We start from the raw sequence: 20,152 nt of genomic DNA, 5'->3' as shown, positions 1-20,152 counted from the left end.
TCTTGCGAACTTGATTCGGCCACCTAAAAAACTAGAAAGTGAAGGAAGTCATTATCATTTTCACACTGTGCAACAAGGCTTTAGGCACGAGTTTTATTGTGCGCAATGGTTGCACAAGGTTTATACTATTTTTATGGCTTCTACGGGAATCTCCCAATCTAAATTAACTTTTCCTTGTAAGAAAACAGCCATCAATTGTTCCTAATATCAAAGATTTCTTTCGCAATTTTCCGTTTTAGTCAGTTTACTTACAATTCTCGACTTCCAAGCCTTCGACAGATTACTTTTTAAACTTTTGGCGAACGCAGGCTACACATAACAATGGAAATATTTGAATAAAATGAAATAAAATCCAAATACAAATCAAAATACATAAATATTGTAAACGAAAACTATTCAAATTTGTTTTAATTTCCATTATAAAACTTTGCATGTGTATTAACAAACCAAAAATAAAAAAGCAAAAATATATATGCAATAAACTATATATAATACATATATATATCTTATTGTCCAAAACAACAAGAACGGTAAACATACTGAGCATTATATACTTGCGTGTATGTATATATTTCCATATACATACATATGTGCAACTGCATATAAATGTGTGTATGATATAAGTAAATGTATATTTTCGCAATTGAATTTATCGCTATATTATGAATGTGAGGCATAAAAAAATATATATTTAAATAAATGATAAAAACCAAACACACTTTTTTGCCGCAACGCTAATAAGTCGAATACAAGAACATAATAATATAATGAAACTGCAATACATACAACATAAATGAAACAAACGACAAAACAGAGTAAAAGAGAGTAAATGACGACAACCAGACGGAAACCCGGGTGTAGACGTAAATTGTATGCATATAATAGAGGCAAAGATTGATGTATGAGTGGAAAATTTAAGTTTATTGAAATTACAGTTTCTTAATTACCAACAAAAAAACAAAAAAATTAAATAAATCATAAAAAAACCAGCTAAATCGAGTCTTTTTTTGTGTTTTAATGTGGGATGTATGTAGAAATTAATTTCGGACCTAGTGCTCTTTTACATAAAGTGTCAAGCAAGATCGAAAATTCAACAACAAATTCAAAAAATAAAATGCGCCATTTTCTAAGCATTGTCTATGGACAAACATAGATGTATGCTTGTGGACAATTATAATCGTTAGCTGAATGGGCATGCATTTAAACAAATTTCGAGTATTAGCTAAATTCCAAAAAAATTACGAATCCAAATCAATTAAGTTTCAATCAAATCGGATACCAAAGTCTCGGCCCTACTACGTACAACTATCCCCGCCGATTGCCCAGAATCGGATGGGCCAAGGATTTCAGCAAAGGTATAAGGTGAGTTGTATATATTCATGTACATTCTCCTAACATTTATAATAAGATGATGATATTGGATACATTTTAGTTAACCCCGGCAACATTCCAACATCGATGGATACATGGCTGTAGTAAGGACCACGGCGATGGTATCCACAAGGAATTGTCTGAAATCAAAATCTATTTGGACAAGACGATATGTTCGGAGACGAAGTACGAGTTTTTGTTAGCCCTGCGGGAACACAATGTAGAACTGTATTATCGTTATTTTTGCCAAAACCCATCTCAAGTGGTTTCGATCCTGAGATATGGCAGAGGTTTGGACGACCAACACAAGGATTCAAGTGCCACCATTGAAACGGAACTTCCGCACACACCTGCCCTAGATCTAACTAAACTTCCCGGGAAGAAACATATTCCTCCTGAATCGAGTATGGATATATTGGGTATTATTCCGCAGACCTTAAGCGATGTCAGAATGAACAACAGCATTCTCGGAAAGGCAACGATGTTAGAAAATGTATTCGAGAAACGAGAATCACGATTGTTACACCTGCAATATTGCAAGGAAGTTTATAAATACGGTCGCATAAACCGCAACCTCTATGTAAGTGTAATTATTCATTTCAACTTTTAAGTTCCGTTACGATTTGAAAACAAGTCAATAAGAAAACTCGATAGCCGCCTGCACACACCGCTGGCACCCGTCGACCATCACTAGAAGAGAAAGCTCTGAGAAAGCTCCGAGCAGCTGAGTAGCAACAGCTGTTTCAGTCACACACACAATTGTATGCGGGTTGAACGTAAACAAAACGAGTCCAGAGTGCTTAATCGTTCTTTTCCGTTCATTAATTCACGAGAAAAACCATTAAGGTGATCGCCCTAGCATCTGCAGAGATAAACCTTATCTCTGAGTCAGTGCCGTGTAAATCCAAGCAGTTTAACCATCCCACGCAAGCATTGCATCAGTACGCATATCAGTCGCGCTTACAGCGAAAGCATTTGGGCTGTACGATAGCTTGCTAGTGTGTGTGTCCGTTTGCAGTGAGTGTTGTGTATGCGTCTGGCCCAAAGGTCACCTTGAAACGTCAAAACGAAACCTCTCAGTTGTACGCCAAATACCGCTGGTAGTAACTGAAAAACGCTTCGCTGACACAGAGCCACGGAACGGAACGAATCAAATAGTATTAATAACTGTTTGGATATCGGGCTGACTTAATACAGCACTCCAGTGACAGTCAGCATACTGCCTTTCTCCGCTATTGGCGAAAAGGACTTTCGAGGGTGTCTATAACATAACAGTTGGTCGCTTCAATCTCCAGAATCTCCCCACCCCCCAGTGACTGTTTCGGGGCCAGTGTGTGTGTGCGCGTGTACGGGCTTACCGGTAGCAAAGAAAGACGTTAATATCCGAAATTAAAAGTTGATCAAATAAAAAAGAAACTCGCCATGAACTCTGAAATTAATCAACGCTTTCTGGCGCGCGGCTCGCAGAAGGACAAGGGCCTGGCCGTCTTCACCAGCGGTGGCGACTCCCAGGGCATGAACGCCGCAGTGCGTGCCTGCGTGCGTATGGCCATCTACTTGGGATGCAAGGTGAGTGGTGACCTCTGTCAAGTACTTTTACTACCAGCTCTTACACCCGTCCCATCTCCACAATCTAGATCTGTAATTTACGTTAAGTTCCGCGAATTATAAATGTAAACCATTCTTATCGCAGGCATTGAACTTAGGCAAATGGATTAATAGTTAGATAATACTTATCAGGCCAACGAAGAAATTCTTAAGCATAGCCAGCAATAGAGAGCGACACACCACACAGAAGCAGCCGAGTGTATGTAACACACTTGTGGTGTATGTGTCTGTGCGCATTGACATTGAGTTTATTTTGGGCATTTCACATGCGATTTCTTCGGCTAATTTCTGTTTCGGTTTTTGTTGTTCTAATTTTCGGTTACTCTTTCCCAAAGCTTTAACATTTAACATCTTCGATCCAACTAATTGGTTCGTTTGAATTTGAAGTTTTCGCTGGTCCTCCCTAAAATATGCAAATATATTTCCAATTGTGCGTAATTGAAATTGATTAGAATAAATTTTGATGGCCAATTTGTATTCTTTTTGGGTCAATGAAAGTGAAATTGATGGTCTGATTGCCTGGGGACACTCTCTCATAACAGTCTCTCTTAATTTTGGCACAACTAAAACTAACATTTACCTTTCCATCCACAGGCCTACTTCATCCGCGAGGGCTACCAGGGCATGGTAGACGGCGGTGACAACATTCAGGAGGCCAACTGGGCCTCGGTGTCTTCCATCATCCATCGCGGCGGCACCATTATTGGCTCCGCCCGCTGTGCGGACTTCCGCGAACGCGCTGGTCGCCTCAAGGCCGCCAATAACCTGGTGCAGAAGGGCATCACCAACCTGGTGGTGATTGGCGGCGATGGTTCCCTCACCGGAGCCAACCTGTTCCGTCAGGAGTGGTCCAGCCTGTTGGATGAGCTGGTGAAGAATGGCACCATTACTGCCGCCCAACAGGAAAAGAACAGTGTGTTGCACATTGTGGGATTGGTATGGAAATATGGAACACTGCATTCGAATGACCTTGCTAATGCTTATTTCGTGTGCTTTCAGGTGGGCTCTATTGACAACGATTTCTGTGGCACGGACATGACCATTGGTACGGACTCTGCCCTGCATCGCATCATCGAGGCTATTGACGCCATCTCGAGCACGGCCTACTCACATCAACGTACCTTCATCATGGAGGTTATGGGTCGTCATTGCGGGTAAGAGAGGGTGGTTCTTCGGGTGCTCTGACAGACATAGGGGCGGTGATTAAGTGGGACAACGTGATGATACTTCTCTCCTAATGTCAATCCTTGAATACCTCTAGCTATTTACCAGTTGTGGCTGGCATTATATCCGAGGCAGACTATGTCTTTCTCCCTGAATATCCTCCGCCCCACGATTGGCCAGCTAAACTAGTGCTTAAGTTGGAACAGGCAAGCCAGAACAGAGATCTGTTGAATGTTTCATTCATTTTGCACATTTCTGTCATCATTGAATGCCTCTCGAGTTGCTCGTATCAATCGATCTTTTTGTGGATACCCTATCCAGTCCAACTCCCCTCCCTTTTATGATTAATAAGTATTCTAAATTATATATATATATTTGCAGTTATTTAGCACTTGTTGCCGGATTGTCTAGTGAAGCTGATTTCATATTCATTCCGGAAATGCCACCGAAAGTCGATTGGCCAGATAGGCTGTGCACCCAATTGGCCCAGGCAAGATGTTGAACTAAAATATTTTCCACTAGCTTTCTTTGATCTCCAGCCAATAATGCATAGTAGTAGTACATGAGTTCTATAGACACATGGACGAAGGAGTTCGACACATGCCATACAAGAGCTTTATCTTATTTTACGCTAACTCCTGCACACGATTATTTCCATCAACTTAGTATGATCCGATCCATTGGTTGATTCTGATTTATGCACAATTAACGTATGCGTTTTCTGTATCCCTGTATCCCTATCCCGTATCCCCTATATCATGTTGTAAATAATCTTAAGCTATCCCCAACACCCTCTCATCGATTCACAACGTTTGTCAACATTTTTCTTTTTTCTTTCTGTTTGTGTTTAATCCTTTTGTTTTTAGTTACCTAGCCATATCCGCGGCTATAGCCACAGAGGCTGATTTTATGTTTATACCCGAAGAGCCAGCGGAAGTCACGTGGCAGGACGATCTCTGTATCAAACTCCATCAGGTCAGGCTGATTGCCCTCCTCCTACTACCTTCATTCGTTTGTTAAGCGTTCACTCTAAAGCTGTCTTAAGTTGGAATCTCCCAACATTCTCTAACGCTTCGTTCTGAAATTTAATGTGGTTCTAAACTCTCGCGGTGAAGCAACAGCTTCAGTTATTTAATTGTATTGGGTTCTTGGGTCTCTACTGTATTATTTCCATGTTTTCATTGTGTGTTTCTATTAACATTCCCAGTTTAACTAACACTCATCCTCACATTGATCTTTAAACCGTCGCGTCGTTTCTTTTTGGCCTTCATCTACTTTACACTGGTTTTGTTGGCTTATGCTTGTGCTTTTTATACAAAAATACATCTATATATGTGTGTGCAACATCTTTTGATTAAATTCAAGCCATCAAGACAGTAGTCAAAGCCTCACTTCATTTGCTTGATGCCACAAATTGTGTTATACATAAACCGCACATCAATTACATATTAATGTATGTATGTATGTATGTACATGCATTAGGCGACCAACCCGCCTCTATTTATAATGAGGAAAATACTGATAGTTGTTTATTATGATCCCTCAACAGGAACGATCGGCTGGCCAGCGTCTGAACATTGTCATTGTGGCTGAGGGCGCCATGGACCGTGAGGGTAATCCCATTACCGCTGAGGATGTGAAGAAGGTTATCGATGAACGCTTGAAGCACGATGCCCGCATCACTGTCCTGGGTCACGTGCAGCGCGGTGGCAATCCCAGCGCCTTCGATCGTATTTTGGTTCGTATCTGCATGAGCGGCTGTGCTCCCTTCTTAAGAATTCCCTAATGCGATTTCTTTTTAGGCATGCCGCATGGGCGCCGAAGCGACTATGGCTCTGATGGAGGCTACCAAGGATTCGGTGCCTGTGGTCATCTCTTTGGATGGCAATCAGGCTGTGCGTGTGCCGCTGATGGAGTGCGTGGAGCGCACTCAGGCAGTGGCCCTGGCCATGAAGGAGAGACGCTGGGCGGATGCCGTCAAGTTGCGTGGTCGCTCCTTCGAACGCAATCTGGAGACATACAAGATGTTGACCCGCTTGAAGCCGCCCAAGGAGTGCTTCGATGCCGATGGCAAGGGCATCGAGGGCTACAGGCTAGCGGTCATGCACATTGGTGCCCCATCTTGCGGCATGAATGCGGCCGTGCGCAGTTTCGTGCGCAATGCCATCTATCGTGGCGACGTTGTCTATGGCATCCACGACGGTGTCGAGGGTCTCATTGCTGGCAATGTGCGCGAATTGGGATGGTGAGTCCGGCTGTGATACAGAATCGAGCGAAGTGCATAATTAATGGAATCATATTCCCCTCCAGGTCGGATGTGAGTGGATGGGTGGGCCAGGGCGGCGCATATCTGGGCACCAAGCGCACCCTGCCCGAGGGAAAGTTCAAAGAGATCGCAGCCCGTTTGAAGGAGTTCAAGATCCAGGGTCTCCTCATCATCGGTGGATTCGAGAGTTACCATGCCGCCGGACAGATTGCCGATCAGCGCGATAACTATCCACAGTTCTGCATCCCGATCGTGGTCATACCCTCGACGATTTCCAACAATGTGCCCGGCACGGAGTTCTCGCTCGGCTGCGACACGGGCCTGAATGAGATAACGGAGATCTGCGACCGTATCCGTCAGTCGGCCCAGGGCACTAAACGGCGTGTGTTCGTTATCGAGACAATGGGTGGATATTGCGGCTATTTGGCCACGCTCGCGGGTCTGGCCGGTGGTGCGGATGCCGCGTACATTTACGAGGAGAAGTTCTCTATCAAGGACCTGCAGCAGGATGTCTACCACATGGCCAGCAAAATGGCCGAGGGCGTCTCCCGCGGTCTGATTCTGCGCAATGAGAAGGCTTGCGAGAACTACAGCACAGACTTCATCTATCGCCTCTACTCGGAGGAGGGCAAGGGTCTCTTCACCTGCCGTATGAACATCCTCGGACACATGCAGCAGGGAGGATCGCCCACACCCTTCGACCGCAACATGGGCACCAAGATGGCGGCCAAGTGCGTGGACTGGTTGGCCGACCAGATCAAGGCGAATATCAACGCCAACGGCGAGGTCACCTGCAAGGCTCCCGACACCGCCACCTTGCTGGGCATTGTGTCGCGCCAGTACCGCTTCACTCCCCTGGTCGATCTCATTGGCGAGACAAACTTCGAGTGAGTATTCCACCAGCATCAGTTGTTGAGCCTATTTTAATGCATCACTTCTCTGCTCCAGTCAACGCATCCCAAAGAAGCAATGGTGGCTGCGTCTGCGTCCGCTCCTGAGAATTCTTGCCAAGCACGACTCTGCCTACGAGGAGGAGGGTATGTACATCACCGTCGAGGAGGAATGCGCCACCGATGCCGTTGCCTAGACGCGCTCACAATGATGAAGATGTCCATCCCCGTTTGATTTTTCATTGCCCAGTGTAACCTGCTAAAGCACCATCTATTCTTCTATCCTTCGAATCTATCTCAATGATTGTTTTTTAGTTTACAAACGCAACAAGCTATGGCCTAAGTTTTAAATACATTTGTATCCGTTTTTGTCATCTCTGCTGGTCGACGAGTCAACTTCAGAGTGGTCCATGACAGCGCACGCATAGCATACGAAAGTATTCATTATAAATACATAATTTATTTACATACATCTATGATTCGCTTCCTACTACACAACTTTTGTTGAGTCTGTCGAATTTGTCTCTTGAATGCAAATCATTTCATCGAAAAATCAGATTAATCAGGATACACATCCGCTAACAGTTGATTCTACATTGCAGCTGCTCGCATCGGTCTACACAGCACCGTCTATTAATGGATCCATTCGCATGTTATCGTAAATTGTTGGTTCATCTACGCCCAGCCTATATATTAAATGTTAAACTATTTATACAACAATTTATCGTAGTGTATGGAAAAACTCTCTCAAAAATGTTACTCCACACCAAATGTTTTGCCCGAGTATTGTTATGGAACCAAACAATGAAATATTTATATCAAAAAGCTAAATATATACATACTCAAAGACCTTTAGTCACGTGTATAACAATTGTTGACGAGATAGATTGTATTTCTTTTTGGGTTTCCGTTCACTATAACAGAGTAGTGCTTAATCGGTCTATCAGTAGGTTTTGGTAGTGACACAGCAGCAAGTTTTGTTCGTTGAATGAAGCCAAGCAAATAGCAGCCACCTTTTGGCAGCGAGTTTAGAGTTTAGTCACATAGCAGCCAGCAAGCCAGAGTCTCTGCAGAAAACGAGTTATTTTACATTCTGTCTCCAAGTATTATCTGAAAACAGGATCTTACCCATTGGCAATTAGCTAATTGAATTCCCATTAAATAGTATAAATATTAAATATTTAATAAATACGATTAAATGTGTCGCTTATGTGGTTTGGATTGCACATATCCATTGCCTAATGCTTCTACCCATAAACTAATGAGATTTGTGTCATGCCACAGATTCGCGGGATAGTTCCAGGTTGTCCATGGCAATCGCTACAATTCGTTGCGCGTCACCACTTCCTGTATCCACCTCACTGTCTTCTGAACATTGTGATAAATGCCTAAATCAGATTCAGTAATTAGTTTTCCAATCATGACATTAGTTAATGCCGAATGACGTACCTGGCTGGTGATCGACGCCACAACCGAAACCGGCGCTGGTGATGCCGACGAGTACAAAGCGTCCGCGATCCTTGACCACCAGCGGGCCTCCGGAATCGCCTGTAAAGCATAGGGGAACTTGAATAACCGACTTGTTCTGCTTGCCACTCACTCACCCAGACACGCATCCATGTGGCCATCCGAGTGTCCGGCACAGAACATTTCCGCCTTGATTTCCACACTTATTTGCTTGCTCTCGTGCCAGCGAATGCAGTCGAAGGTGGCTGCGGAATGGCAGAGGATGACAGCAGACAGGAATTCTGAACAGATGTGGCTACTCACTAATGATGGGCACGCTGGCCACCTGCAGCATATTGGTGCCCGCATGCCCCAAATGGGCCTCAGTCTTGCCCCAGCCCGCGATGAGGCCTTTGCGTCCTATCAGCCGGATGGGATACTGGGGCAGGCAAATGGGCAGGATGTGCTCGCTGAAGGCCGTGGGATGGGCCAGCTTCAGCAGGGCCAGGTCATAGCGGTCTGGCTGCGTCATGCGAAAGTTGAAGCGCGGATGGATGATCTTTTGCATGACGCTGTGCTTCTGCACTGGCAGCGGCTCGTGTATGTGGCCCAGATCCTGGGTGTCCAGCTCCCCGAGATAGACGGTAATGTCCGGCAGCTGCGCCTGCTGTATGCAATGGGCGGCCGTGGCCACCATGTTCGCCGAGATGAGCACTCCGCCGCACTGGTACTCGGCAATGCGGATGTGCGCCTGCCACGGATACTCGGCGAACTGTGCCGGACGACCGCCGATGATGCGTTTCTGCAGCGTGTTCTGAGCCGTTCGTGGCACCCCACACTCGGGCTGCAATGGATTGGAGGCTAGCTGAATGAATCCATTGCTTTTGTGTCCACACGACTTACCTGAACGCTGAGCAGCTCATTGTCGTCGCGACGCCGCAACATGATGCGCTTGGGCAGGCTTTGCAGACTCATCTTGAGTTTGCCATAATCGATGAGATTCGCCAGAGAAGACTGCGGATGCGGCAGCTGTGACTGTGGGAGATGCGGATGCTGGGGATCGGCGGCGATGCAGCAGCTGAAGAGCCACTTGTTGCTGCCACAGCCCTTGGCGTGCTTGCCGCCCTGCAGCCAGCAGGAGAAGCTCAGCTTGCACGGCCAGATACCGCTCTGGTGCACACACTCCGCGGGTACGCCCAGCAACGTGTTGAGGATATCTGAACGAGATCAGGATCAGTATGAAGTTGGGGGGACTCTTGCACTTACTCACTGGCCTGGCCGCGGCTGATGTGGCAGGAGAGCAGGAGCAGCACTAAGAGCCACAGCAGCAGATTCATTTTCATTGTTCTCAGCCACTTGTCACTCGTATTCACTCTTCACTGTTCACTTTTCGGTTGAGTAGTTGATTATTGCTGGGCGCTGAGGCATTTAGCACAATTTGCGGACTGTTAAATCTCCCCTGACATGAGCTGCGATGGGTGCCAACGAAAGCATGACAATATCTTATTCACTTTAATGTAAGTAGCTGCGGTCGGTGTCTTCTGCTCTTTCTTCTACTTAGATTTCTTACGACTGCTGTTAATGCTGCTGCTGCTGCTGCTCCACTTTTACTTGATGATGTCTCTGGTTATGGGTATGGCTATGGGCTTGTCTTGCGGATGACTCACGGCCGAGAGTTGTGGATGTTTGTCCTTGATACGAGAACGAGATACGAGTTATGGGGTCACCCGCTAAATGGGGCACCTGTCCGGCTGTACGGCACGGACACGCACTGTGGATGGCTAATGGATTTTGATATAACAATCATCGTAATGGGAAGTGTGCCAATTCTCTTGGCTACATGGCACAGTTTTCGTTGCAGTTTTCCTTTTACTGATGCTCCCCGCACGATTCACACATTTTCCGACAAACTTGTCCGCTAGCTGGGCTGGCTTCTGGGTTCTCTAGATGATCTGTAGATGTCGATGGGACTGAAGGAGCCGCCGCCACAACCGCACGCGCCGCTGGCCAAACTCGAACTGGGCGCCGATGCTTCCGCAGCAACAGGTCTGCTCTTGGTTCTGGTTTGTCTCGACTTGGCTTGTGAATGGGGATGCTCTGCTGTTCATCTTCTTCAGCTTCTACTAATTATTACGAAATGATGCTGATGCCAGCGGCGCAGGAAATGTGCTCCAGGTCTGTTATAATTATTTTATGCGACATAATTGCCACAACTGGCAGCTGGCATCTCGCCGCATCTCTCGGAATGGGAACACCTCTGGTGGCTGTAGGTGCGTTTCAGTGCTTCAGCGTTCCAGCGCTTCAGCGTTTTTGGGTTAAACCTCCGCCAGACAAAGGCGAACCACTGACCCAGAGGTGGAGGGAAGCCATCCATCCATTTATGAAGTAACTTTCTAATTCAAGATTAGCATAATAAAACATATACTACGAGTGCCGTATACAGCTCGTACGAATAGTTCTCCCAGCAGGCCTTTGCCTTTGCTGTTTCGGGTCTCTCTCTCTCTTCTGTCTGTCAAAAGTTCCTCTCTATTCAGTTCATCGCAGTTTGTTCTATTGTTAACACACACAGCAAACAGCAAAAATTCATATACACACACACACACACTGACGATTGGGAACGAGTAGCACAGAATCATTATCTAATCATGGGCCGTAATGATAAATCTCAGCAGGGCAGTGTTGCATGTGCCAGTGGCATATCGTACGTGCAGTGCCAGAATCTCAAGTACAACGTCATAATTCTGGGCTGGCTGGGCGTGATCATATCGTCCGTGACCCTGGGCAGCTCCATGCTGACCCTCCACATGCATCCGAACATCGGACTGCTGCTCAAGCAAGGGCTCCTCAGCATTGCCGCGGACAACGAGCAGCAGTTTCTGATGAATCGTAAGTGGAATCCGCTGACAAACCCTTTCTAGCTAATGTGAATTTCCATTTCCGGCTGCAGTGTTGACCATCTTTAGCTCTGTCGCATATGGACTGTCGCTGATCAACGCGGCCGTCAGCCTACTGCTGCTCATTGGCGTGGCTCGGGTAAGAGTCCCTTGCGTACATTATTGCCTGACTTTCTCCTCATCTTTGTCATCGTTTAAGGACACGAGCTGTCTGCTGTATCCCTGGTTGATATTCCATGGCGTGCTCTATGGCTTTGGCCTCTATCTGGGCGTCTTCTATGCCACTTTGGGCCTCTTCATTGATCTGTCCAGCTTTCTGATGTGCCTCCTGGTATTCACCCTTGTGCTGGGTAAGTTCTTCTCGAAGAGAAACTAAACCCTAAACTCAACTAATTTACACATTTCTGAAGTGATCTTTTACAAGATCTATCACGAGGTCTTCACCCTATTCCGCGTAATGGGAGAGCAATCGAAGTATGCGCCCCTTGGCGGAGTCTTCTACAAGGATGCGGAGCATGGTTGTGTGCCCTGCCAACAGGTCTACGTTCCCCTCAAACAGTAGCTGCATTACAAAATCGAATACATGACATTTCAGTACAATAAATTTGGACCTAATTTCATTGTTGTATAATTGATTTACACACGAAATGTAGTAGTTCATAAATAGTATTAAAATTACATAACAGCGCATATGACTACGTAAATTAATCATTAATTATAATTAGTTTAGGGCTCTGCATACATACATACATATATGTACATATGTACATACATATGTACATCCATTTCTATCCGCTAAATTGTACTGCGCTAATTTGTTCATTTGTATTTAATGTTATAATTCGTTTTGTGTTGTATTCATAAATAGGGGTTTTAGCATTGATCAGAATTCAGTATTCAGTGAGCAGAATGAAGTGAATTATGTACAAAATCATGCACCATTGAGGTGCAGGTGCGATTGCGAATGCGATGAGAATAAATTAGTAGTAGATCAGATGTTCATCGTGAGGCCAACGACGTAGGATACCCAGTCGACGGTCTTGCTCACGCTGTGGTAGATCCCTGGCTGGCCACGCGACGCACAGGAGTACCCAGCCGAGACGACACCTGGAAGATGTTGATAAAAATGAGTATAGGGAGATGCTGGCAGGTTCCTTTGCGGGACACTCACCAATCAAGTACCAACGCCCGTTCTTGTCGTGCATCAGCGGTCCACCCGAGTCGCCCTGGCACGAGTCCTTGCCACCGTTGCGGTAGCCTGCGCAGAGCATCTCCTGATAGATCACCACATTGATGCCGTTCTGCCGGTGCCAGCGCTCGCAGATGCGGTTCTCGATCACCGGAACGTCGACGGCCTGCAGCGTCTTGGGACGCAGCCGGGAGCCCGGATTCAGGGCACCCCAGCCGGCAGCCCAGCCGAATTTACCCAGAAAGTCCTCGTTCTTCTCGGGAAGGCAGATGGGAGCTGCAAGGGTCAGCAGATGATCAGCATGAGGAGTCCATTGAAGGGCAGCTCAATGGTGGACTTACCGATGTGTGGCATGAAGTGCACGGTCCTCTCCAGCGTCAGCACGGAGATGTCAAAGCGATCCGCCTGCGGGGTGAACTTGAAGTACGGATGCACATCGATGCGTCGCACACCGAAGGTATAAGCCGGCAGTGGCTCCACGGCCGAGTTGATCACGTAGTCGCCCAACGTGACGTGCACCTGACGGGGCGTGGCCCGAGCCACACAATGCCCGGCGGTGACCACATGACGCCGCGAGACCAGCGATCCACCGCATCTGCAAAAGGGGGACACCATATTCGAATCGGTAATGAAGCAGCTCGAGTCTCCTTTGGGTGCTTACCTGGAGGATCCAATGCGTATGTAGGCCTGCCAGGGGAAGGAGCCGAAGCCCGCATCGTCTCCACCCACGATGCGACGCTGGGCGGTCTGCTTGGCCAGCGAGATGCCGCAACCTGGAATGGCAAGCAAACGGAGAACGTGTTCAGTTTGGTGGAGATCGCAGAGGATCGGAAGGATATATGGGATTAGTGAAGCATTAAACAGGGTGACCACAAAGCAAGCAAGCAATTAGGCAAACAACAAACACAACGAAAGCATCGCGATGAAACCTGCCACTGCCTGGGTCTAGGTCTTGATCTCGGTATCTGTCTCCGCTTTCTAGAGTTTCAGTTTCAGTTTCGGACCTGGACTCGGGGTTTTGGGAGTTTCGTTGGTATGCGAGGTCTACGAGTGTCTTGTAGATGGAGCGTAATGCCGTTAAGCTATGTGTAATATGGCTTAATTATCATTAGCGTGCTGTGGTAATTAACATGCTCATGCCTGGCAATTAAACTCTATTCCAGCCTTTCTTTCTGCCTACTCCGGGGCAGAGGCAGGGGCAGAGGCAGTGGGTTCGCTTCGGTTTTTAGTAGCGTGCACGTACACCACCCTAGAGATTGCAGCTTAATTGGGCGCTGAAACCTAGCCAAGAGTGTAACTATAACAAATACTTAAGAGTCCGAATTACGAGTGCATAACTACATAATATACTTAATGGAGATGAGAGATAAACAAAGCAAAACAAAACAAACTACAAAATACTTATACATACAAAACGTGTACAATACAAAACAAAGTACGTAAATTTGTTAGGTTTTTCGTGGCATGCAAATTATTTCTCAACTATTTCGTTGAACCGATTTTTGGGATGGGGTGGGGAGGGCAGGGTGGGGTTTTAGTGTGTGCACGTGCTGGGAGTTGATTTGGGTTTGGGTTTTGGGTTTGGTTCGAGCTGAGGCTGCCACACTCACTGGGTTCGTTGTTGACCGGTCCATAGTTCTTTTGCGGCAGATCTGTGAGATCTACGGTATTGCCCACATAGTCCGAGCTGCGCAGATTGGCCGACTTGGCCGTGCGGTGGCAACAGCCGCGCAGCACTCCGTTGCATGTGCCCTGAATGAGGCCACCGGACAGCCAGCAGCCCAAAAAGAACTCGCATGTGCCGCCTCGGTTCTGGCACTCCATGTCCGTTGTGATGTCGACTGTCGGATGGGAATCATTGGAATCGGTATCTGTATCGGTATCGGTATGGGTTTCGGTTTGTTCTTCTTGTGTGCGGATGGAGGGGGTGTGTGATTTTATGTTCGCCTAGTTCAAGCAGTGACAGCAGCAGCATTGACAGCATCGGCAGTAGCGACTCTAACTTATGCCCTACTGAACGCGGGGATGGGGATTCCGCTTGGATTGGGGTGCTGGGAGCTGGGAGCTCGGGGCTTGGTGGGTACGGGCTGGGATGGACTTACCTTTCTCCTTGAACGTGCTCGCCGACTGCGGACTGCTGGTGGCCTCCGAGGCGTTGTCCAGCTCCTGCAGACTGTAATCGTTGCGCACATCCTGCACGGCGGACAGTTCGTTGATGCCAAAGTTCTGATCCCTAAACGGAAGCAGAGGGAAACAGCTCAGCAATTGATCGATGGTTCATTCTGTGTCTGCCACTCACCTGAAGGCGAGGTTGTCGCTGAAGTAGACTCCTGTGCCGGAGGGTCCGCTGCTGCTGGCCGGACCACTGACCCCAGTCGTTCCCACATTGTCGTTGGAGGGGAACACCACACGGGGGCTGCGGGATGACTTGTACGGATAGTAGCGACTCTTGCGGGAGCCCTGATAGTCGCTGGGTCCCACGTACTCCTGGAAGTTCTTCTGTGGCCCAAACTGGCGGATGGGTGCAGGCGGCCCCGTCCGGAATTCCGTGTCTCCAAAGTAGAAGCCACGCTGCGGACGCTGCGGCAGGGCTGTGATGGGTCCATTGACGTCGCCAAACTTGGTCACATCATCCCGATACAGCTTGAGGCCGTGGGGCTTGGAGTTGCTCGCCAGACCCGGAAACTCGAAGCTGGAGGGCGACACATCCGAGTCGAAGTACAGCTGGCGTGTGTGGCGCGTCTCGTGCGCCTCGTACTGTGTGGGCGTGGGCGAGGCATCCTCGCTGTATGGCTGCGGCTCGAATCCCGCTGCACTCGTCTCCCCGAAGATTGGGTTGTCCTCGCGATAGGACTGCGGATGGAAGGGGCTCGCGGGCTTGAGACTGTAGCTGGGAAACTGGAAGCCCACGCGTCGACTGGTGTTCTCTGGCTCCGCGTACTCCAGCGTGTCCGTGGAGCTGGCGGAGGCCACCAGATCACTGCGTTCCGTGCGCTCTGGGTCTAGTTCCAGCGGCTGCTGCTCCGGACTGCCCTGAGTGGCCAGTTCCGCTCCAAACTGATGGGCCACAGCGGCTACTCCATCTGCCGGCGGTCCCAGCGAGGAGAGCGTGGCATTTCGGCTCGGACGCAGCTGAAGGAGGGCTCCAGCCGAGTCGGGATCCGCCTCCGTCTGCAGTGGAATGTACATGTAGTTACGCTGCCTGCCCTGCCGCGTCACGTTCTCGGGCATCGTGGGCACCAGTTGCTTTGGTATCGTGATCAGTTCGCCTTGGGGCAGCTCCACCGAGGGCGCCGGAATGATTTCAACGGCGGCATCCGAACGGCGTTGGGCTGCGGCGGCAGCTGGACCGCCCGATTGGCGGGCGGTGCGATAGGAACCAAAGGACTGCACAATGGTGCCGTCACTGCGCTGGCGCACATCCTTGAAGCTGATGTCGTCCTGCTGGCTGAAGCGCTGGTAAGGCGCGAACAGATTGCGGGCCGTGGGCGCTAACGTGGCTGTGGCGTGGGGCGAGGAGGATGTGGCCGCCGTCGCCTGCCATGGCAGCAGCTGATGTCCCGCCAGCAGTTGGCCCGTGGACACTGTGGTGGGTGTGGCCGCCTCAACACTGAGGGAGCAGAGGGCAAACAGTTGGATCAGGCTCCATCTCCATCTCCAGGTGCAGATGCAGATGCGGCTGTTGCTTGTGTGGAGCTCGTTGCTGTTGTCGGTCACTAACATCTTACATCGAGCAGGATGAGCGCTGGTTGTTGCAGTTGCAGTTGCTATTGCTATTGATTGGGATGTTGATGTTGATGTTGCTGTTGCTGTGGCTCTGGTGGTAATGACACTGCCTCCAATTAAGGTGCAGCCACGCCACTTCCTGCTTGCAGTCGTCGGAGTAGTTGCTGCTTGAACTTGAACGCCCCAGCCGAGTAGTGTCCGTCCGTGGCGCCTTTCCTATGCTCCGCTGAGTTGCTGCTGGTGCTGTCAGCTGCGTGCTGCGTTCATTGATCTCCTCACTGGTTTTTTGGTCTTGCTCTTGCTTTTGCTCTTGCTCTGGCTGTTGGTCTTCGACTTTGTTTTGGCTTTGGGGATTTTCAAGCTCGACTCCTATCTCTATCTCTGGCTCCTCGTCTCTGTTACAATTCAGTGGGATTTGCGGATTTGTGGGTGTGTGTGTGTGTGTGTGTGTGAGTGTGCGAGTGTGTTTCAGTGTGCCTGCCTCGGATAGCTCGTGTGGCAAGTTTCGTTTTGATGGCTGAATTGGTCCGGGTGCTGGTAATGGTGCGGGTATGGTTTGGGTACGGGCACGGACACGTTGGGTTGGGTGTTGGATTGCTGGTTGTTGGATGCTTGTCCAGCGGTTATTGGACTCCTTGGTACTGTGTGCGTGTGCTTGGGTATGTGTGTGATGCTCCAATGGCAATTATGGCAATTGCTGTTGACGCTTTAACAGCGACTTTTTAAGCGGTTTCGTGTGGTTGCATGCATCGCAATCGCATCGCGCTATTTGGCTGGCGACATCCACATAGACATCCACGAAGAGTTTCGGCCACAAATTACTTCCTTAATTGCCTGCCGCAGATAAACGAAAGATATAAACAGAGAGGAACGGGTTTTAGTTTTTCCTTTGTATTCGTATATTTTGGCAATTAACTTTACGCCGACGATGTGGGCGCATGGGTGTGTTGCGGTTGCATGCAACGCCCATCGCCGACGATCATCGTAAAACTCATAAATGCCCAAATGAGCTTTCATCTTGGCAGCTATACACGTCTGATCTCCGCTTTGCGCATTAAATTCCCATTAATCGCTCAAAAAATTAATTTTAAATCATCATTTACGCTTTAACTTGCAATTGCAACTGCAACAGCAACTGCAACAGCGTTGCTGCAGCGGCAGCGGCAGCGGCAACTGCATCACGCGTTTCCTCGGTCGCCAACTACAGCTGCTGGGGTTTTTGGTAAAGCAAACGAGTTGCTGGCTGGGCTGGCGAGATAAAAGTATCTGGGAAAACTGGAAAAACCATCACCAGCAGCTGGAAATTCGCAGCGTTTTTTTAATTTCACTTTTTATTTTTTGTTTAGTGTTTTCTATGCTTTGTTTTTTCGTTTAACGATAGAAGGAAATGAATGAATGTGATTGTAAAAGGTGCAATAAAACTCCCAAAGATAACACAGGGCATATTAGTTCAGGGCAATAGCTGCAGGAAGGAGCTTTATTTATCCACCAAACTCCATTGGGTTGTGTTTGTGGTTATGTTTCAACACACACTATAAGTAAATATAGCCCCAAAAGAAATTTCTTCCCTAAAAAGCTTCCAGTTAAGTGTTGCCTTTAATGCCATTAAACTTGGAAAGGGTTTTCAATAGTCGACTTCTTGCTGGCGCTGCCCTTCTGCAGAGGCTAGTCAGCAGCTTTGAAAGTAAGAGTTGGCGAGCTTTTTTCGCTCAGCTGCGCTGCTCTCAGCTGCATGCGCAGTCGCAGTCGCGGTCGCAGTCGGCGTGCGCGTCGCTGCTGGCGTATTTTCACTTTCATTTCGAGTTCAAGCACCACTGCGCTGCTGCTGCGCTGTTGCGGCATTACTCCGCTTCCTTTTCGGTTGATTTGTGCGGGCGCAAACTTGACATTTTGAACTTGATTTGCGGCCTTAGAGGCAGTGGCAGGGACAGAGGCAGGGACAGTTCGATAGGTAGGTTTGCTTCCTGGTGCACGCCAACCGAGTCGTGACGCGACTCTGCAGCATCGAGCATCGACAGCCGTGGAAGACGGTTTTGCATAACATTTAACACATTTTGCGGGCATTTTGTTTTGTGCATGGGATGGGATGTTGATTATGAAATATTTTTTGGCGGCTCAACTGGTTTCGCTAGCTGGTATTTTAGCTTATTCCCCTGCACACCACCCCCCGTCAATGATGCAACATGTTGCAGAAATTTAATTTACATATTTTTAATTTTGTCGTGGCAGTGCTGGAAATTGGTTGCAGGCAGAGCTTATCCATCCTCTGGATTACATAAACGTTCATTTCGTGGACAGCTGCCCGCCACCACCAGCACACCATCCCCGTCACGATCATCATCATGATCACCATCTGCATGAAAAGCTGCAGCACAGCAGCTGCCACAATACTGGCCACAATGCTGGCGCATGCGTGCAGCTACCATTGCAACGGCCTTGAGTGAAGGACGCCGGAAACTGGCTTTTGCTGTTGCTTTTGCCGCATTCACTTTCCGCTTGCCTTTTGTGCTGCTCTTTCTTTCTGTCTTTCTTTTGTCCCCTCTCTTTCTCTGCCTGCCTGCTGCTTCGTTCACACTTCCAATTCCCCTGCAACGCACAATTTACAATCATTTCGCTGGCCGGGCCTGGCCTTTCAGTTTATTTGTTTTAATTAACAATACTTTTCCAGGGCTTTGCTTTTGCTTCTCCCTGTTTTCGGGGCACAGCACAACTCCTCTCCTCTCCTCTCCTATCCGCTGTGCCAGCCACCCGCCCGCAACATGATTACTTTTGTTTTAGTTATTTAAGTTTTTTTTTCTGTTTTTCGTGGCAGTGAAAGTTTTTATTTTCTGCTGCAAAACAATGCGTCGTTCATTTTCGTTCGTTTCGTTTTCATTTCGCTGTAAACAAGCGATTTTGTTGCTCTTTCTGTTCGTAATTGAGATAAATGCATTTTAAATGCGCAACCGCAGCTGCAGTTGTGGCAGAGACAGAGGCAGAGACGGAGACAGAGACAGAGACCAACTGGTTGCAGTTGCGTATGCAGATGCGATACTGAGTGCCCGCCTCATTGGGCATGGACTTCTTCGCATCAGAGTTGATTGTGCGTCACAAATCCCGAGAAACTTTTCTCTCTTCGGTTCACGCATAATTCAAAGCAATTCCCGCTCCTTCGCCACAATGGACGACTAGAAAAATGTTAAAAGACAATGCCTAATGCGCGAAATGACAATGGCAGTGGCTGCAACAGCACCGCCAACAGCACGGGGCAACGCAACACAAAAGCTCAGCCAAAAGTTGTCATTTTCGTTGTCTCTCGTTTGTCGCTGGCTGATGAGCTGCGCATAAAATGAATGCGAGACAAGGAAATTTGTATGCATTTTGTTGAATCCGGGGGAAAAGTGCCTAAATTATGGAGGAGCGACCCAAGCCAGACCCAGGCATGAAAAATAAATTAAAGAAAAAACTCACAATAGAAAGAAGCAGCCAACGACAGCTTAATTTTAATTTATGTTTGGAGTGGATATGGCAACAACAGCGATAAATGAGCCTGAGGCAGCTTCTCTCTCGGGAGAGAAACAAAAGAGAACCTTAGGTAAGCTTATCATCAGAAAAGAAG

At 48.0% G+C, this 20,152-nt stretch overlaps 5 protein-coding genes across 11 annotated transcripts; 2 read left to right on the top strand and 3 right to left on the bottom strand.

Annotated features, from left to right (window-relative positions):
* Positions 1-2,147: 2,147 nt before the first annotated feature.
* On the top strand, positions 2,148-8,154 carry LOC117891670 (ATP-dependent 6-phosphofructokinase). 6 transcript variants are annotated; one of them, XM_034797240.1, is made up of 9 exons: positions 2,149-2,940; positions 3,574-3,915; positions 3,979-4,133; positions 4,241-4,349; positions 5,693-5,881; positions 5,946-6,388; positions 6,454-7,296; positions 7,358-7,446; positions 7,902-8,154. In XM_034797240.1, the coding sequence occupies exons 1-9, from the start codon at positions 2,794-2,796 to the stop codon at positions 7,934-7,936; spliced, it is 2,352 nt and encodes a 783-aa protein (XP_034653131.1). In that variant the 5' UTR covers positions 2,149-2,793; the 3' UTR covers positions 7,937-8,154. The 6 variants fall into 6 exon arrangements, with proteins under 6 accessions (XP_034653133.1, XP_034653131.1, XP_034653130.1 ...); XM_034797239.1 differs by lacking the exon at positions 4,241-4,349 and adding an exon at positions 5,010-5,118 and having other exon boundaries at positions 7,358-8,154; XM_034797238.1 differs by lacking the exon at positions 4,241-4,349 and adding an exon at positions 4,525-4,633 and having other exon boundaries at positions 7,358-8,154.
* Positions 8,155-8,450: 296 nt separating this feature from the next.
* Positions 8,451-10,808, bottom strand: LOC117891671 (serine proteinase stubble). Its single transcript, XM_034797243.1, has 6 exons — positions 10,016-10,808; positions 9,649-9,962; positions 9,070-9,589; positions 8,904-9,011; positions 8,749-8,847; positions 8,451-8,687 (listed from the first exon to the last, which is right to left on the bottom strand). The coding sequence occupies exons 1-6, from the start codon at positions 10,086-10,088 to the stop codon at positions 8,620-8,622; spliced, it is 1,182 nt and encodes a 393-aa protein (XP_034653134.1). The 5' UTR covers positions 10,089-10,808; the 3' UTR covers positions 8,451-8,619.
* Positions 10,809-11,375: 567 nt separating this feature from the next.
* On the top strand, positions 11,376-12,207 carry LOC117891673. The gene is made up of 4 exons (XM_034797244.1): positions 11,376-11,631; positions 11,693-11,778; positions 11,839-11,989; positions 12,050-12,207. The coding sequence occupies exons 1-4, from the start codon at positions 11,391-11,393 to the stop codon at positions 12,199-12,201; spliced, it is 630 nt and encodes a 209-aa protein (XP_034653135.1). The 5' UTR covers positions 11,376-11,390; the 3' UTR covers positions 12,202-12,207.
* A 36-nt stretch (positions 12,208-12,243) lies between these two features.
* On the bottom strand, positions 12,244-16,567 carry LOC117891669 (serine proteinase stubble). 2 transcript variants are annotated; one of them, XM_034797235.1, is made up of 7 exons: positions 15,128-16,567; positions 14,931-15,061; positions 14,439-14,669; positions 13,490-13,601; positions 13,170-13,423; positions 12,811-13,104; positions 12,244-12,746 (listed from the first exon to the last, which is right to left on the bottom strand). In XM_034797235.1, exons 1-7 carry the CDS (start codon positions 16,549-16,551, stop codon positions 12,631-12,633), a joined length of 2,562 nt encoding a protein of 853 aa, XP_034653126.1. In that variant the 5' UTR covers positions 16,552-16,567; the 3' UTR covers positions 12,244-12,630. The 2 variants fall into 2 exon arrangements, with proteins under 2 accessions (XP_034653126.1, XP_034653127.1); XM_034797236.1 differs by lacking the exon at positions 14,439-14,669.
* LOC117892681 lies at positions 16,553-19,611 on the bottom strand. Its single transcript, XM_034799086.1, has 3 exons — positions 19,555-19,611; positions 17,022-17,227; positions 16,553-16,991 (listed from the first exon to the last, which is right to left on the bottom strand). The coding sequence occupies exons 1-3, from the start codon at positions 19,609-19,611 to the stop codon at positions 16,553-16,555; spliced, it is 702 nt and encodes a 233-aa protein (XP_034654977.1).
* Between the last annotated feature and the right edge of the window lie 541 nt (positions 19,612-20,152).

Source organism: Drosophila subobscura, chromosome E, assembly GCF_008121235.1.
Source record: "Drosophila subobscura isolate 14011-0131.10 chromosome E, UCBerk_Dsub_1.0, whole genome shotgun sequence".
Taxonomy (NCBI): Eukaryota; Metazoa; Arthropoda; class Insecta; order Diptera; family Drosophilidae; genus Drosophila; species Drosophila subobscura.
The sequence above is the reverse complement of the archived record's forward strand: the minus strand, read 5'-3'. Positions and strand labels throughout refer to the sequence as shown.